Source organism: Pseudochaenichthys georgianus, chromosome 9 (assembly GCF_902827115.2).
Source record: "Pseudochaenichthys georgianus chromosome 9, fPseGeo1.2, whole genome shotgun sequence".
NCBI lineage: Eukaryota > Metazoa > Chordata > Actinopteri > Perciformes > Channichthyidae > Pseudochaenichthys > Pseudochaenichthys georgianus.
The window spans coordinates 5,349,794-5,367,804 of NC_047511.1; the positions used below are offsets into that span (position 1 = coordinate 5,349,794).

At 47.4% G+C, this 18,011-nt stretch overlaps 1 protein-coding gene across 1 annotated transcript in view; it reads left to right on the forward strand.

The window, feature by feature from the left end:
- rad17 (RAD17 checkpoint clamp loader component) overlaps window positions 1–18,011 on the forward strand; it is a 31,015-nt gene that overhangs the window by 8,288 nt on the left and 4,716 nt on the right. Inside the window, exons 5-13 of the mRNA XM_034090905.1 lie at window positions 9,378–9,522; window positions 10,596–10,732; window positions 12,437–12,489; window positions 13,239–13,364; window positions 14,500–14,569; window positions 14,658–14,769; window positions 14,887–15,078; window positions 17,170–17,300; window positions 17,384–17,530. Coding sequence (XP_033946796.1) covers window positions 9,378–9,522; window positions 10,596–10,732; window positions 12,437–12,489; window positions 13,239–13,364; window positions 14,500–14,569; window positions 14,658–14,769; window positions 14,887–15,078; window positions 17,170–17,300; window positions 17,384–17,530 — 1,113 coding nt within the window. The remainder of the gene's footprint in view (window positions 1–9,377; window positions 9,523–10,595; window positions 10,733–12,436; window positions 12,490–13,238; window positions 13,365–14,499; window positions 14,570–14,657; window positions 14,770–14,886; window positions 15,079–17,169; window positions 17,301–17,383; window positions 17,531–18,011) is intronic.

Below are 18,011 nucleotides of genomic sequence, written 5' to 3' on the forward strand. Positions count from 1 at the left end.
TACGTTCTGACTTTGCTCCAAAAAACATTACCTCAGTTTTATCTTTGTTTAATTGGAGAAAGTTCTGACACATCCAGTCATTGATTTGTTCAATGCACTTACTCAGTGTTTGAATTGGAGCATAGTCTCCTGGTGAAATTGTTACGTAGATGTGTGTGTCATCTGCATAACTATGGTAACTTATTTTGTTGTTTTTCATTATCTGAGCCAGTGGTAGCATGTAGATGTTAAAGAGAAGAGGCCCCAAGATGGAGCCTTGAGGAACCCCACATGTCATATTTGTCAACTCAGATGTGTATGTACCTATAGAAACAAAGTTGTTTCTGTCCTTTAGGTAGGATTCAAACCAATTTAGAACTGGGGTTACCTACTGTAACCCAGCTTCTATGAGTAATGGCGCAGCCCTCTAAGGCTATCGCTATTGGGTTATCCCTCTGCGCCCCCGCGCAGCACTGAAACACTTGTAGTCCACGCCCACCCGCTAGGTGGGCCCCACCCTCGGGCCTCCTTCCGGTATAAATAGGAAGGTGGCCCGGCAATCTGCTCCCATACAATATAACTTTTCTTCAGCTATTCGTAGAGCCAGTGGGGCCCAGCGCTTAGAGGGCTGCGCCATTACTCATAGAAGCTGGGTTACAGTAGGTAACCCCAGTTCTATTTCGTATATGGCTTCGCCCTCTAAGGCTATTGGGTTAAGGGCGAAGCATGATGTAGTCTGTGCCCCACTGGGTCCGTCCAGCACTAGAAGCACAGACACACCTGCTCAATAACACATCCCTGCCTGTTGTGCCATGCGTAATGGCACCTCCCCGTCCCTGGAACATAGCAAACATACCTGTTTTCCTGACGGGGTGAAGGCTGGGACAATACATACCGACCGCTGTGAGAAGTAGAGACGAAGGTCCCACCTTATCCTGCGATCATAGAGGGGGAACAGCCGCTCTCTCCACGCCAGCCAGGTAGGAGAGCGCTCAGCTGGATCCCTGACGTTACTCACTCTAATCAGACACTTCGTACGAAGTGTATGAGAGAAAGGGGAACATCCCTCTGCTACGAGGGGAAAAGGCCGTTCTCTGTGTGCCGAGAGGCAGGAGAGAGGCGCTCAGCTGGCTCCCTGACGTCACTCACTCTGACAGGACACCCAATACGGGGTGCGTCATAGAGGAAAGGGAAACATCCCTCAAATACAATTGAATAAATGAACAGGGGGAAGACCAAGATGCAGCCGTGCAAATATCTTCCACTGACATTCCTCCGTGCAAAGCCGTGGAGGAGGAATTCCTCTGGTGGAGTGCGCATGTTCTCCGGGGCTCTACCGAGACATACGCCTGCGACACCGCCTCACACTTTTACGCAAAGGGCTGCGAGGGAGTTTCCACACTCTGCATTTCACTCCGTCTCTTATCATGCGGCGCGTACACGCCCAGAGGATGAGAGGTATGTGTATGCTGTCCACACGAGGCGTTATAACGGTGCTCGTGGATTTATTGTGACCGTGTGTAGGAGGCATATCTGGGACAGAGGAATGCCGCGAGCTCTGCAGTTTATAAACCAATAGGTTTAAAACAGCAGGCTTCTGCAGCGAATGAACCACCTCTGGAGTGTCCCCCTGTTGGAAGAGACCCCGGGGGATCATCACGTGACCAGCTGACGCCAACGCCGAGCAGCTGCGTCACGGAGAGGGCTGTGTGGGTTGTGACATGCTTGAGGGGAGCTGTCAGTTCCTCCACTCGCTGCCGCGAGAGCCGCGCTCTGCTGGCTGAGTTTATCTTCCTCCAATTTCTTATGAAACCCAGGCTTGACAGATGCGATACGAGATGTACCGTCTGGAAAGCCACTTCCTCCCTGGAGCGAGCCAGCAAATAGCAGGTCGTCCAGAGGAAACCACACTCTCATCCCTCCTCTGTGTAGTGGCTCCAGCCTTCTCTACACAAAAATGGGAGGAGCCAGGAAATATCCGAAGGCAGACGATTGTCTGGTCTGATATTCCCTGAAATGAGAAAACGCAGGAATTTCCTGTGTTTCGGGATGAGGGGTACGTGGAAGTATGCATCCTTCAGGTGGAAGTATGCATCCTTCAGGTGGAAGTGTGCATCCTTCAGGTGGAAGTATGCATCCTTCAGGTGGAAGTGAACCAGTCGTCCTGGTGAACACATTCCAGCACCTGTTTGATCGTCAGCATGTGGAATACTGACAGATCGAGGATGTCTCATTGCCCCAGTCTTTTTCGGGATTAGAAAAATAACGGGAGTGAAAACCCCTGATTTTCCTCCCTTTGAGGAACCCTGGAGATATCCTGTTCCAACAGGAGTTCCAACAGGAGTTCCAGCGGCTCGGATTGGAGCGCAAGACATAGCTTCTGGGAGGACAGGAGTGTTTCCTGTATCCCATTGAACTGTGGGGGGGAGAGGCGAACTGCAGGACGTCTCCTCTGCTGATCAGCCTGCTCATCCATCTGTCCATCAGACCCGCGCGCTGCCACTCTGAGAGCGGGCGCACGTGCTCGAGATGTGTTTTTGGTCGTCATGGTGACGAGCCACGCCAGAGCCCCTTCCGCTGCTGCCCGTGAGGCAACCCAAGGCGGGGGCCTCCACACGCTGCGTCTCACTCCGACTCTCATCATGAGGCGCGTACACGCTCAGGGGATGGATGGAGGTGTGTGCAGTGCTGCCCACATGAAGCGTTATAAGTAACGGCGTTCATGTGTTTATTAAGGCCGTGTGTACGAGGCGTATCTCGGACAGAGGAATGCTGCGAGCTCTGTAGGTTATTAACAGGGGTTACAACCGGCAGGCGTCTGCAGCGAGCCCTGCTGTCTACTTAATCAACAGATTAGTGGCAGCCGGCTTAATTAGCGATCTCTGCAGTTTATTAACCGATAGGTTAAAACTAGCAGAATTCTGCAGCGAGCCCTGACGCCGTGGCGCTGCGGGCGCTGCCGCTGGGGCACGCAGCCTCCCGTGAGGCGAAAGGGCTGTGACGAAGCCTCCACACGCTGCGTTTCACTCCGGCTGTCATCATGAGGCGTGTACACGCTCAGGGGATGAGTGGCGGTGTGTGTCCTGCCCTGTAGGCCGCCGCGGCTTTGTTGTCTGTGCGAATCAACACATGCTGATTCCGCAGCAACGGGGCAAAGTGCTGAATTATTCTCCGTACGGAGATCAATTCCAGCACATTTATGTGGAAAAACATGTGACATGCACGTTCCTCCCCACCCTGAGAGAGATGCGTCTGTGAACACCGAGATGTGTGACGTAACTCTGCGCAGGGGAACCCCCTCTGACAGGACGTGGGGACTTTTCCCGCGTCACCAGGCTGCGTGGTATGACACGTTGAAGGAGAGCTGTCAGCGTTTCCACTCTCTGCCGTGAGAGTCGTGCTCTCATGCGGCTGAGTTCAATTCCACCCCCAGGTAAACAATACTCTGGGCTGGAACAGGACAGCTCTTTTCCCAGTTGATCATGAAACCCAGCTTTGACAGATGCGATATGAGTTGTACCGTCTGTAAAGCCGCTTCCTCCCTGGAGCGAGCCAGCAGCAGCAGGTCGTCCAGGTAAAAAGTACTCTCATTCCTCCTCTGTGTAGCGGCTGCAGCGCCGTCTCTACACACTTTGAAAAAGTACGAGGAGCCAGGGAATAGCCGAACGTCAGACGGCCTATTCCCTGGAATGAAAACCTCAGGAATTTCCTGTGTTTTGGAATGATGGCACATGGAAGTAAGTGGGTCTCATTCCCCCTGTCTTTTTCGGGATAAGAAAATAGCGGGAGTAAAACCCCTGATTTTCTTCCTCCTGGGGAACCCTGGAAATAGTCTCTTTCAACAGGAGTTCCCGTAGCTCTGCTTGGAGCGCAAGACACTGTTCTCGGGATGTTAGGCATGTCACCTGTATCCCTTTGAACTGTGGGGGGGTGGAGGCGAACTGCAGGGTGTACCCTCTGCTGATCAGCCTGTGCATCCATCCGTCCATCAAACACAGGCGCTGCCACGCCGAGAAACACTCTGACAGCGGGCGCGCCTGTTCGAGATGTGTTGTGGTTGTCATGACGACGAGCCACTCCAAAGCCCTCGAGACAACCCAAGGGCTGTGCGGAGGCCTCCACACGCTGCATATCACGCCGCCTCGCATCATGAGACGTGTACACGCTCAGAGGATGGGTGGAGGTGTGTGCAGTAATATCCACATGAGGCGTTACCACTGCTCTCATGGGCTTATTATGACCGTGTATAGGTGGCGTATCTCGGACAGAAGAATGCCGCGAGGTCTGTGGTTTAATAACCGAAGAGTCATAACCATCAGAAATCTGTCGCGAACCATGCCGCCTACTAATCATCAGATTGGAGGCAGTTGGTGTAATTATTGTGCTCCGCAGCTTATTAATCGATAGATTAAATAGCGCAGGCTTTTGTACCGAACCCGGCTGGCTATTAACCGACAGGTCATAGGCAGCCTTCGTCGGTGCGGGACGGTGCCCTGGAGGTGCGGGTCGGTGCCCCAGCCGCCGCTGACGGACGATTCTGACGCCTCGGCTGCTGTTGCTGCTGGTGTCTGTCCGTCTGCCACCGGGTTGGCTGCTGCTGCTGCCGCTGGTGTCGCTGCTGCGTCACCGCTGGCTGGAGCCAACCGACGTGCTGGCGGATGTCCTCCGCCTGCTCCGAAGCCGCCTTCATGGAATCAACCATGGTCAGGAACTGGGGCCCGAACAGCCCTTCCCAGCTGATCGGAGCGTCCAGTAAGACCTTCCTGACTGGCTCTGTGACCGCTGCCTGCTGTAACCAGAGGTGACGCTGGATCTGTGTCATCCATGCCGTAATCCTCGCCTGGGACACCGCCACGGCTGCGCACAGCGTGAGCGCCGTGCTGGCCCCTTAGCGATCTACTCCGACTCCTCTGGAACCACGGTGGTGGATCGCTCGACCAACGTCACCACCGATTTGGTCAGCAAAGCGATGTTGTTTGCCGCTGCTGACGCCTGGAACGCACACTGGTGCGCCCGGTCAGCCTGGCGGGTGACATACTGGTCCTTGGGGTCGGCCAACATAGGGCGCCGTCCGGCGACCAAGTTGGCCTGTCTTACCCCGAACAATGCCGTTAAGCTCGGTTCCAGAGCGGGGGTGGTTGGGAAAACCTCCCGTACTCGTGGAACGGGGAGACCTCTACATGCTGCTGCTTTGCCGATTATTTCCGGAAGCTCCAGCATGATGCCTCCCAATGCCGGTAGCGCCGTGGCCACGGAGAAGGGGACCACGTGCTCGACCGCCACCTCTGACTCTCGCTCCGACCCCGTCTCCCCCGTCCGGGGAAGAGGGGGAAGGGGAGAGCCGCATGGCGAGCCCTGGATGGAGGCGGGGAAGGAGTCGTCCGACTCCTGCCCCCCACTCGCCTCCATAAACAGGCTGTCCTGGATGGGCATCTGCCCACCCCAGACGTCTTGAGGACATGCGACCTGCTGGCTGAGAGCCGCGTCCGCGTGCTCTGGCCCCAGACAGGCTGCGCATATCGGATGCAAAACATAGCTCATAATGTAGCCTGTATTGCACGAAGGGCACATACGGACACACTCTTTATTGCTCATGCTGTTGCTTTCTCGTGCTTCAGTAAACTGCTGGTTGCTGAAGAAAAGAGGGAGCAGATTGCCGGGCCACCTTCCTATTTATACCGGAAGGAGGCCCGAGGGTGGGGCCCACCTAGCGGGTGGGGCCCACCTAGCGGGTGGGCGTGGACTACAAGTGTTTCAGTGCTGCGCGGGGGCGCAGAGGGATAACCCAATAGCGATAGCCTTAGAGGGCGAAGCCATATACGAAATAGAACTGTTTCCGAAAGTCCCACCCAGTTTTCCAGTCGGTCTAGTAATATGCTGTGGTCAACAGTGTCAAACGCAGCACTGAGTTCTAATAATACTAACACTGAAGTTCTGCCACTGTCTGTGTTTAAGTGGATGTCATTAAAGACCTTTACAAGAGCAGTCTCAGTGCTGTGGTTTGGACGAAAGCCTGACTGGAACACATCAAAACAGTTATTTAAATGCAAGAAATTACTCAACTGTTGAAAAACCACTTTTTAAATTAACTAAAGTGAAGCAGGTACTTAGTAGATTTTTAATGTGGCTCTGAACCCACAAATAGACAAATCTACTGGATCGGACACGTCCCATATTAGAGCTAGAAAATCTATATTACAATTTATGAAGGATTTGAGTTTATCAGAAATCTGGCGGGAACTGAACCCAAACAATATAGAATATTCTTGTCACTCTAGCACACATAAAACCTATTCACGGATAGATTACTTTCTAATATCAACACAGATAAGATATAAAATGTAAAGACTGCAACTATGATGCCATAGTGTTATCTGATCATGCCTCGATACCTTTTACATATGTAGATTCTAAACTGGTTAATAGCCCTCCGAGATGGCGTTTTCATATAAACTGGCTACAGGACCCGGCTTTTATAGACTTTATTGGGAAACAAATATATATGTTTTTTTAAATGAACACAAGTCAGACCTCAGCTTGTATCAGATGGGAAGCTTTTAAAGCCTTCTTGAGAGGACAGATTATAAGTTTTACGTCTCCCTAAATAAAAAACGCATCCGTGAAAAACTGGAAAAGCTGGATTACAAAATTAAAGTGCTAGAGAAAGACAAGTTTATGGATAGCTCAGAAAACCCACATCAGGAACTATTACTTCTTAAGGCTGGATACAATCAAATATCTGCTGAGAGGGCTGCGAATAGCTTGTTGAAGCTTAAACATAATTGTTATGATCAGGGAGAAAAACCTGGTAGACTTCTGACCTGGAGAATTAAACAGCTACAATCAGAAAGAGCTATTAATGCAATCGAAAATTCTAAGGGAGATGTGGCTATGGATCCGGAAGAAATAAATGTAACCTTTAGACAATTCTATAAAACGTTATACTCCTCAGAATATCCGCCTAATTCGGACGCTCAAACTTCATTTTTGGATAATTTAAAATTCCCAAGTGTCTCAAATGAAGAAAAAATCAACCTGGACTCTGATTTGTCAACGGAGGAAATTATAGAAGCAATTGATGCCATGAATGCTGGCAAAGCAGCTGGTCCTGATGGATTACCAATCGATATTTATAAGAGATTCAAGAGGAAACTTTTAACTCCAATTATAGAAATGCTTCAGGAATCCTATAAAAACAGGTCACTCCCTCCCTCATTGAGAGGTGCCATGATCATTTTAATTTTAAAACCCATAAATGCCAATCTTTCCGTCCAATCTCACTTCTAAATTCAGACATTACAATTCTCTGCAAAGTATTAGCACGTAGATTGGAGTCTGTTCTCCCTGTCATTATAGATATGGATCAAAACGGATTTGTTAAAGGGAGACAAGGCTTTCGTAACGTACGGACAGTGTTAAATATACTTCACGAGAGGAAAGACGCGCCAGACACTGCTGTGCTATCAGCCGATGCCGAAAAGGCGTTTGATAGAATAGAATGGCCTTTTCTATTTGCAACACTAGACCGTTTTGGATTTGGGACTGCTTTCTGTAATTGGGTAAGGTTATTGTACACTCAACCCACAGCTGAAATTCTGACTAACAATGTTATTTCTCAACCATTTAATATTAATAGGGGGGGTCAGACAGGGGTGCCCTTTGTCACCCCTCCTATTTACACTCCTCGCCATAGAACCCTTCTCCATAGCATTCAGGACACACAAGAATATTGCAGGTGTCAGGTTGGGACAGCTAGAACATCGCATAGCTCTTTTCGCGGACAACGTCATTTTGTTCCTCACGGATTTAGCTAATTCAATTCCAGCTTTACTAAATGTAATTAAAACGTTGGTGAATAATGCAAAATCCTCCATAATGTTATTGAATGGAAAAGAAAGATGCAATCCTATGGACCATGTGTCCTCATCCAACTCAACAGACTCTTTTACCTACCTAGGTATACATATAGTGCCTGATGTGGGATAAATTGTAAAAAACAATTATGAGCCTGCTCTTGAATTAATTTATAAAATCACTGGAAAGATGGTCTAATATGCCAATTTCTTTAATAGGGCGAATAAATATACTGAAAATGAATATCCTTCCAAAACTATTGTACCTGTTTCAAAACATACCTTTACCCTTGCCACTATCGCATTTCACTAAATTGAGGAAAACGTGTTCGCATTTCATTTGGTATAATAGACGACACAGGCTACGTTTGACGTTATTATACTTACCGTATGACAGAGGAGGACTCAACCCTCCTAACTTCCAGTGGTATTACTGGGCCGTCCAATTACGCAGCATAATGTATTACTTCTCCCCCGACCCAGTCCCAGCGTGGGTAGACATCGAAGCCTTTTCACTTACCCCTAAATTGCCACTTAACTCATAAACTCAAAAATAGGAGATATGTTTCAAGATGAAACGTTGATGTAATTTGAACAGTTGCGTACTAAATTTGGCCTTTAAAATAGCAGTTTTTATAAATACTTACAGGTACGAAGCTTTATAACTGCATCCCGCAAACGGTTATTAACTCCCCCACCACTTTCTGAACTGGAACGATTGATCTCTGATTATTGTCATGGGAAAAGGCTTATTTCAGTGCTATATGGCTTGTTGGTTTTTAACTCCACTGAATCCTCTACCGACCGGCTTAACGCCTGGAAGGGAGATATACAGGAGGATATTTCCTTGGATGACTGGGGTGTGATATGTACTGAGGCACATAGGCAAACTGCGAATACCAGACTAAGATTGCTACAACACAACTGGTTGATGCGCACGTACATAACACCTGTGAGATTACATCAGTTTAATAATAACATTCCAGATATATGTACTAAGTATGAACAGTCTAAAGGGACACTTTTTCCCTTTTTCAACATGCTAAGAAATAACAATGGGAATCTATGAGAGCGATCTGGTTGAATGGAAAAGTAAAGTACTTCTTGGACTATGTACACTTTTTAGGAGAATGTTGCTACTGCCCAATTTTATTTTATTTTATAATTTAATTTCATTAATGTCTCTTATTTTTATTATATATTTTATATTTCAATTTTATTTTTGTAATGATGTATTTTCTTTGTCTCTGTTTTTCACATCATTTGTTTCATTTTAATGTGTTGTTGTCGTAGGTTTTGTAAGGGATGGTGTGTCTTGTTGTTTAAAAGAATGACAAATGAATAAACATATTGTTTAAAAAAAAAAAAAAAACAATCCTGTTTTGAAAATGTAAGTAGAAAGTACAGGTATTTGTTTAAAAAATATAAGGAGTAAAGTGAAACGTTGTCAGAAAAGTAAATAGTTGTGTAAAGTACTGATACAAGAAAAATCTTCTTAAGTACAGCACAAAGTATTTGTACTTCACTACTTCCCACCTGTGTCAGTTACAGGGTGGTGTGTTGCTGCTGACGGGACCCTCGGGCTGTGGGAAGACTGCCACAGTCAAGGTTCTATCTCTGGAGCTGGACCTCAGGGTTCAGGAGTGGACTAACCCCTCCAACGAGGAGCCATACAGCAGCAGTCAGCATGGTGAGGAGGAAGCCCCCTGTCCTGTCACTGTCACACTAACAATACAGGCCATTATCATTCACCTCAGAGAGGATTGCCTTTCTGATGGAAAAACTCCCCTTATCTGTGTTCATTTAAGGTGGCGTGGGGGGGAACTAGGTATTTAAGGAAGATGTTTTTTTGTTGAACTGAAACTGAGACGTTATGTGGATTATTGCTAAGGATTGAGAGTGGACCGTACCATTCATCCATCCATCCATCTTCTCCCGCTTATCCGTGGTCGGGTCTCGGGGGTAGCAGTTCCAGCAGAGAGCCCCAAACTTTCTTTTCCCTGGCGACATCAACCAGCTCTGACTGGGGGGTCCCAAGGCGCTCCCAGGCCAGCGAAGAGATATAATCCCTCCACCTGGTCCTAGGTCTACCCCTTGGTCTCTTCCCAGCTGGACGTGCCTGGAACACCTCCCTAGGGAGGCGCCCAGGTGGCATCCTAACTAGGTGCCTGAACCACCTCAACTGGCTCCTTTCGACGCGAAGGAGGAGCGGCTCAACTCCGAGCGGCTCAACTCCGAGTCCCTCCCTGATGACTGAACTTCTCACCTTATCCCTAAGGGAGACACCAGCCACCCGGTGGAGGAAACCTTGTATCCGCGATCTCGTTCTTTCGGTCATGACCCATCCTTCATGACCATAGGTGAGGGTAGGAACGGAAATGGCCTGGTAGACAGAGAGCTTTGCCTTCTGGCTCAGCTCCCTTTCCGTCACACGGTGCGGTAAAGCGACTGCAGTACCGCTCCCGCTGCTCCGATTCTCCGGCCCATCTCACGCTCCATTGTTCCCTCACTCGAGAACAAGACCCCGAGATACTTGAACTCCTTCACTTGGGGTAAGGACTCATTCCCTACTTGGAGTGGACAGTCCGTCGGTTTCCTGCTGAGAACCATGACCGTACCAAGAAAATATATATATTGCATAATTTGAACTGTGGAATATATACATTTTCTCGGCATTAAAAGCGATGTGCTGTGTGTTTTATTCAAATGTGTGAATTGCCAGGGTTTTTTCTGATGTGTCTCTATTTCTAAAAAAAAATTCAGAATGGAGGACGAATGGTTTGTCCTTCACCTCCCAGTTAACCCAGTTCCAGGACTTCCTTCTCCGAGCAAACAAATACAAGTGCCTGAAGATGGTTGGTGATGGTGGAGCTACAGACAGGAAGTTCATACTGGTGGAGGTTTGTACTCCATTGAAGGCATTGTTCCCTTTCTTTTATTTAATGCACCTGCGATGTGTTTTGCTTAACTGTCTTTCTTCGTTATGCACTTGTATGGCATATGCCTGTTGGACGTGATGACATATTTAAATACTGTAGATTTTGTAACAGCTCTGCCACAGTTTTTATGATCCCTGAAGCTAAAGTATTTAGCTCCAACTATGCAACTGGCGAGGGTTTTCAAAGTCTCACCCATTGACATGCTCCACTGTATTTAAAAAGACTAAAGTTCTCTCTGACAGTTTTATGTTGAAATGCTGTACTGTTCATATTCTGTTCATGTTTTGTTGTTGTCATGTATTAACCCTCTTATTGTATCATCTCATGATACCAGGGGCCTGTACTACGAAGCTGGTTCAACCTAACCTGGATATGTTTGAGTTAGCCGGTTGGCCTAATCCAAAACATACGCGCTCTCGCTAAACTGTACTACGACGCTGGTTATCAAGTGGATCGCTCAAGCCAGCCGTGTCCTATCTAGTTAGGTGCGCGTTCACATGAAAGGGGTGGTATCTGGAGCATTCGACCAATCACAAACATGGAGAAGCGCACTGACAGCGCAGCGCGTCATACTTCCTGAATGAAAAGTGAACTTTAATACTAGTCAAAAATGAAGAAGTTAAACTTTAAACATCCATGACTTAAACACTTGATCCAGGATCAAAGCCTCAGAGCTGCACCTGCAAGGTGAATACAGCTGGAACAGAACACGTGTTTGAATGCGTACATTAACAGGTTCATGATATCACTGCCCCGTCTAAAACACGATCTGACTTCAATTACATTTGTCTCGAGTGTTTCGTCAACTTATGTGTTGCTTAAAATAATACTTCTGCATCCAGTATGTGACACTGTGAGTGTTGCACGGCCAGATACGGCTCAGCTGACTCAGATAAGGAGAGATATGATACATTATGAAGTGATATGAATGATAATGGGACACATCGACGTCTGCACTCAGTGTACTTATGTTGTGGCAGATATTTAAGTGCTTTCTTAACGCTAATGTTATAACAGTCAGATTGCTCTGAAGATGGAGGTGATATTCTATTGATGTTCACGTTCACACAGTCGGTGATTTTTGCCGGCCGTATTCCTGCAACGGCAGCTTTTCTGTATTTCCTTTCTCCTGTGATATGACTTGATCGCTTTAAACTCCGCACACTGAGCTCTGATTGGTCAGCAGGCGGTGCTTTCACTGAGTTGAGCTCTTATCCTGGAACCTAACCTGGTCCCGACCAGGTTAGCCGCTAAGCATAAGTTACCATGGAGATCTAGCCTGCTAAAAAGAGAACCAGCTTCTTAGGGCCGGAAAGCCGGAGTTTTCCCTGAATTTAGCCGGCTAAGCGAGAATCCTGCTTCGTAGTATACCCCCCTGATGCATTGCAGGGGTAGACATTAAGGGAAACAATCCACATTGTAACCTCTGGCACAGGAGCATTCGTCAATACTTGTGACGAATAGTAATTTATTTACAAACTAGATTGTAATCAATGAGCTCTTCCTCATTTTCCTCCTCGGCATATTCTCAATTTTTTCCTTTATCTTTATTTGTATATCTTTATTTAGCCTTTATCTATTTCAGTGATTGTTGCAAAGCTGCTTTGTTTAGATCTCTTTTCACACACCTGAGGCAACACTTGACACTCACATGTCCCTCCTCAGGATTTCCCAAACCAGTTCTACAGGCAGCCCGGCAGCCTGCACGATATCCTCAGGTGAGTGGACTCTGTGCACTTCTTTCACACAGAAACTCCAGCGCTGCTGTTGAACTGTGCAGCTTTCATTGCCCTCATTCCAGTGTGAATGGGAATTATAGGGGGCTTGAAACCTTTCCTGCCACCTTGGAGACATTTGTTCCTCAGCATTAGGAATTGAGTGCCTTTTTCTAAAAGACTTCCTAAAGGACACACCGTGGTCTATCAGGTGTCTATTTAAAGAGTGGAGCTGAAATGAGTCCCATACCCGGAAATTAGTCAACAAGTCGATGTTTTCGGTTAGATGTCCTAAATAAGGTCTGTGCTCAATTCCAGCTTACAAAAGTGTGTGTGTGTGTGTGTGTGTGTGTGTGTGTGTGTGTGTGTGTGTGTGTGTGTGTGTGTGTGTGTGTGTGTGTGTGTGTGTGTGTGTGTGTGTGTGTGTGTGTGTGTGGTGTGTGTGTGTGTGTGTGTGTGTGTGTGTGTGTGTGTGTGTGTGTGTGTGTGTGTGTGTGTGTGTGTGTGTGTGTGTGTGTGTGTGTGTGTGTGTGTGTGTGTGTGTGTGTGTGTGTGTGTGTGTGTGTGTGTGTGTGTGTGTGTGTGTGTGTGATCCATGATCCATGTTGTCCTTGTGAAGCTAATTTGCGGCTCGGTCTACAAACATAGTATTAGTAATTGTATTTGGTAGTAGTTGTATGTGCCATATGATCCGTGTCACCTTGTGCTCCCTGCTCTCTCTGTGAGATTGTGTCCTGCTGTGGTTCTTTCAGGCGCTTTGTGAGGACCAGTCGGTGTCCCCTGGTGTTCATAGTGTCAGACAGTCTGAGCGGAGACAGCAGCTCTCGCCATCTCTTCCCCAAAGAGATCCAGGAGGAGCTGGACATCAGCAGCATCAGGTTAGACACAGTTTAATCCCAGCTGTGGACTGAGGAGGGACGATCGGGGGGGGGTGGGGGGGCAGATAAGAACAGACAATCTTGTTTTGGCAAAATAGTCCAAAGACATGCAACTTAGTGACTCCAGGGACAAAAGCCCTCGCATGAACTTTTTGTCAGACTGCAAAAAATCAAGAGTTGAATTGACTGCAGGAAATAACACCTACTAAGTAGTCGCCAAATAAAACAGTCTTTTTATAAAAACCACTAAAACTGAAACTGAGCAGTAGAGTGAAAATGACACAGCTGATTTAAAAAGTTAATTTTCATTCATTTCAAAGAGTTCCTACTGGAGTGAGAGGAAATGTCATTGAATGGTCGCTGTGTCTACCTTTCTCTTTTTTGAGCACGCCATTTGAAATGACTCCGACTGTGTCTCTCCTCTCCTCTCGTCTCTGTGTTTGAGTCTATCGTGCTGACTCACTGGCTGCACCGATTTGATTGGCCGAGTAGCGTCACCTCCTTAAAACATGAAACGACAACTTTTTTTAAACCTTTTTATCTTTATGTTTTAAACCTTTTTAACATTTTCAACATGGTGGATAAATCCTTATGCTCCCGGCAACACACTGAACGTCAACTTTGCCTCCTTCTTACACTCACCCCTACTTCAGTGCGAACAATGAGTCTGCGTCTTTGAAGCGCACAGGCGGATGATGCAGGGATGCAATGTAGACAGATCCTCCTCTGGCTGCAGCCGTGACTTGCTTTTGATCAAAGTAAGTATTAATCAAAGTAAGATAAAGGGCGTGCCGGCCGTCAGCGAACCGAGCCGGCCGTCCTGTGATTCTCCAGAACACACAGACGGCCAGTCCGCCCCTGCCAGGATCGGTCCATGAAAATCCTAGCTTCAAATAATCGCGGTCATACTTCCCCCGTTTTCTGCCAGACGCCGTCTCCGCTCTCACTTTAGGTAACTTCACAACAAACGGATCCATGTTGCCGCTCGTTAGCTTAACCAGCTAGATTTGACTGTTTCTCGTAATTCTCTTCTCACGCTGCGCCTCCCCTGCAGCTCTCTGGTGCCCTCACACTTTGAAAAGCGCTGATCTAAAGGATTCCTCTGAACCTTGTTTTGTGTGCTCTGTGTTGCCAGTTTTAATCCGGTGGCTCCAACCACAATGATGAAGGTCCTCTCTCGGATTTCCACCCTGGAGGCAGGCAAGGTGAAAGGAAGCCTTGCAGTAGATGAATCCTATTGGTACGAGTTTCCAGGTTTTCTAACACTGTACTTTCCCGTTTTGTTCTACGCAGAGCGGGGGAAGGATGAGCGTCCCTGACCAGGCAGTGTTGGAGAAGCTGTGTTCAGGAAGCTCCGGAGATGTTCGCAGTGCCATCAACAGCCTCCAGTTTTCCTCCCTCCCAGGTCAGCGTCAGGTCATACACGCACCACACCGGAGGCGGGAGTGTATACGTGCACTCAACATCGTGGTTGTCTAATCAACTGACATGTATAAGTTCTGCCATTGCTGTAACCTTCCAGACACGTCATTGGAGAAGGGGCTGGTGAGGAAGGACCGACAGGGGACATCACTGGGCAAAGCTGTTTCCAGAACAAACCAGAGGAAGAAGAGGTCCAAACAGAAGAGGGATCAGGAAGAGGAGCAGGCTATTGGAGGGAAAGATGCTTCTCTGTTCCTGTTCAGAGCTCTGGGGAAGATCCTGCACTGCAAACGTGGGTCATATGTCCCTGTTTCCACACAAGTGTCTCCTCCTCACCAGGAGGCTGTGTAGCAGCCCGAACTAGCTTCTTCCTCTGTCTTTAGAGACACGAGTCAGTGAGCCAGCTAAATAAAGCTTTAGTTAGAATTATTATTATTTCTTCATTAATCTGCAATCCTGCTTTATATGAATAAATGTAGCACTTTTCATGCAGCAGGTGCAGCTCAAAGTGCGTTGACAACATGGCACACATTACAAATGAAAACAGAGAGGAAGAAATTCCCCTCCGATCAGACGCTAAGACCTTTAACGTGCGGCAGCATCACGGAGCAGTTTAAGACACAAGGAGGTCAACGGTATGATGATAAAAACAAAATAAATAATGATCCCTCGCAAAAAGACAAAAATGAATCGATGCAACAAAATATAAAAACCTATAAAATAAAATAAAAATAATAATCAAAACCTTATAATAAAGGTTAAAATATTAACAAACCAACTTACAAGGAAATGTCCCTAATAAAACTCTAAGATAAATTATATAAATAAAAAGCTTAATGACCATTTCAAAGGGGGACATTTTGTTTATAAGGACCCCAGGTAGCACAGATGAGGTTGCTTATAAGGACCCCAGGTAGCACAGGTGAGGTTGTTTATAAGGACCCCAGGTAGCACAGGTGAGGTTGCTTATAAGGACCCCAGGTAGCACAGGTGAGGTTGTTTATAAGGACCCCAGGTAGCACAGGTGAGGTTGTTTATAAGGACCCCAGGTAGCACAGATGAGGTTGTTTATAAGGACCCCAGGTAGCACAGGTGAGGTTGCTTATAAGGACCCCAGGTAGCACAGGTGAGGTTGTTTATAAGGACCCCAGGTAGCACAGGTGAGGTTGTTTATAAGGACCCCAGGTAGCACAGATGAGGTTGCTTATAAGGACCCCAGGTAGCACAGGTGAGGGTTGTTTTATAAGGACCCCAGGTAGCACAGGTGGGGTTGTTTATAAGGACCCCAGGGTAGCACGATGAGGTTGACTTATAAGGACCCCAGGTAGCACAGGTGAGGTTGTTTATAAGGACCCCAGGTAGCACAGGTGAGGTTGTTTATAAGGACCCCAGGTAGCACAGATGAGGTTGCTTATAAGGACCCCAGGTAGCACAGATGCAGTTGCTTATAAGGACCCCAGGTAGCACAGGTGAGGTTGTTTATAAGGACCCCAGGTAGCACAGATGAGGTTGCTTATAAGGACCCCAGGTAGCACAGATGAGGTTGCTTATAAGGACCCCAGGTAGCACAGATGAGGTTGCTTATAAGGACCCCAGGTAGCACAGATGCAGTTGCTTATAAGGACCCCAGGTAGCACAGATGAGGTTGCTTATAAGGACCCCAGGTAGCACAGATGAGGTTGCTTATAAGGACCCCAGGTAGCACAGATGAGGTTGCTTATAAGGACCCCAGGTAGCACAGATGAGGTTGCTTATAAGGACCCCAGGTAGCACAGATGAGGTTGCTTATAAGGACCCCAGGTAGCACAGACGAGGTTGCTTATAAGGACCCCAGGTAGCACAGATGAGGTTGCTTATAAGGACCCCAGGTAGCACAGATGAGGTTGCTTATAAGGACCCCAGGTAGCACAGATGAGGTTGCTTATAAGGACCCCAGGTAGCACAGATGAGGTTGCTTATAAGGACCCCAGGTAGCACAGATGCAGTTGCTTATAAGGACCCCAGGTAGCACAGATGAGGTTGCTTATAAGGACCCCAGGTAGCACAGATGAGGTTGCTTATAAGGACCCCAGGTAGCACAGATGAGGTTGCTTATAAGGACCCCAGGTAGCACAGATGCAGTTGCTTATAAGGACCCCAGGTAGCACAGATGCAGTTGCTTATAAGGACCCCAGGTAGCACAGATGAGGTTGCTTATAAGGACCCCAGGTAGCACAGATGAGGTTGCTTATAAGGACCCCAGGTAGCACAGATGCAGTTGCTTATAAGGACCCCAGGTAGCACAGATGCCGTTGATGATGACTCAAATAGCTTCTGTCAGTGTTGTCACATAGTGTGTGTGTTCAGTGTTGTCACATAGTGTGTGTGTGTGTGTCGTCACCAGGAGGGAAACGGGAAGATGTTGACGTGGTGGAGAGTCCCCCTGGACCCCCTGGTCCCCCTGGACCCCCTGGACCCCCTCTACCCTCTCACCTGTCCCATCATCACAGAGAAGCGTTACTCGTAGACCCTGAGGTGCACACTCCTTTGTTTCCCAGCTTCCACAGATAACACACAGCATGCTCAACCAATGATAACACTTCTGTCTCTTGGTCCAGTTTGTTGTTGAGCGCTCACACATGTCCGGGGAGTTCTTCAGCCTGTACCTCCACCAGAACTACCTGGACTTCTTCTCCGAGGTGGAGGATGTGGACCGAGCCAGCGAGTATCTGTCTGATGCTGACCTCCTCAATTCTGATTGGACGGTCAGTCTTTCCTAGACATTTAAAAAGCTATATGAATACTTTGATCATCAGAGGTGGGAGGAGTACTCAGATGTGGTACTTAAGTCAAAGTATAATACTAGTGTGTAGAAATACTCTGTTACAAGTACAAGTCCTGCATTTATAGGTTGCTCAAGTAAAAGTACAAAAGTATCAGCATCTAAATAAGTCAAAGTAGTCGTTGTGCAGATTGGTCCATTTCAGAATAATATATATGAAATGTTTTATAATGATTGATCATGAAAGTGTTCTCAAAGCTGGTGAAGGTGCAGCTAGTCTGAAGTACTTTGTAGACTGCAGGGTAGCTGGTGGAGGTGCAGCTAGTCTGAAGTACTTTGTAGACTGCAGGGTAGCTGGTGGATTCACTCCAGGTGGAACTAAAGTCTGATTCAACACTTGGTTATATTTCACATCATTCATCCACATCTGTGAAGTAACTAAAGGGATTAAATACATGTAGGGA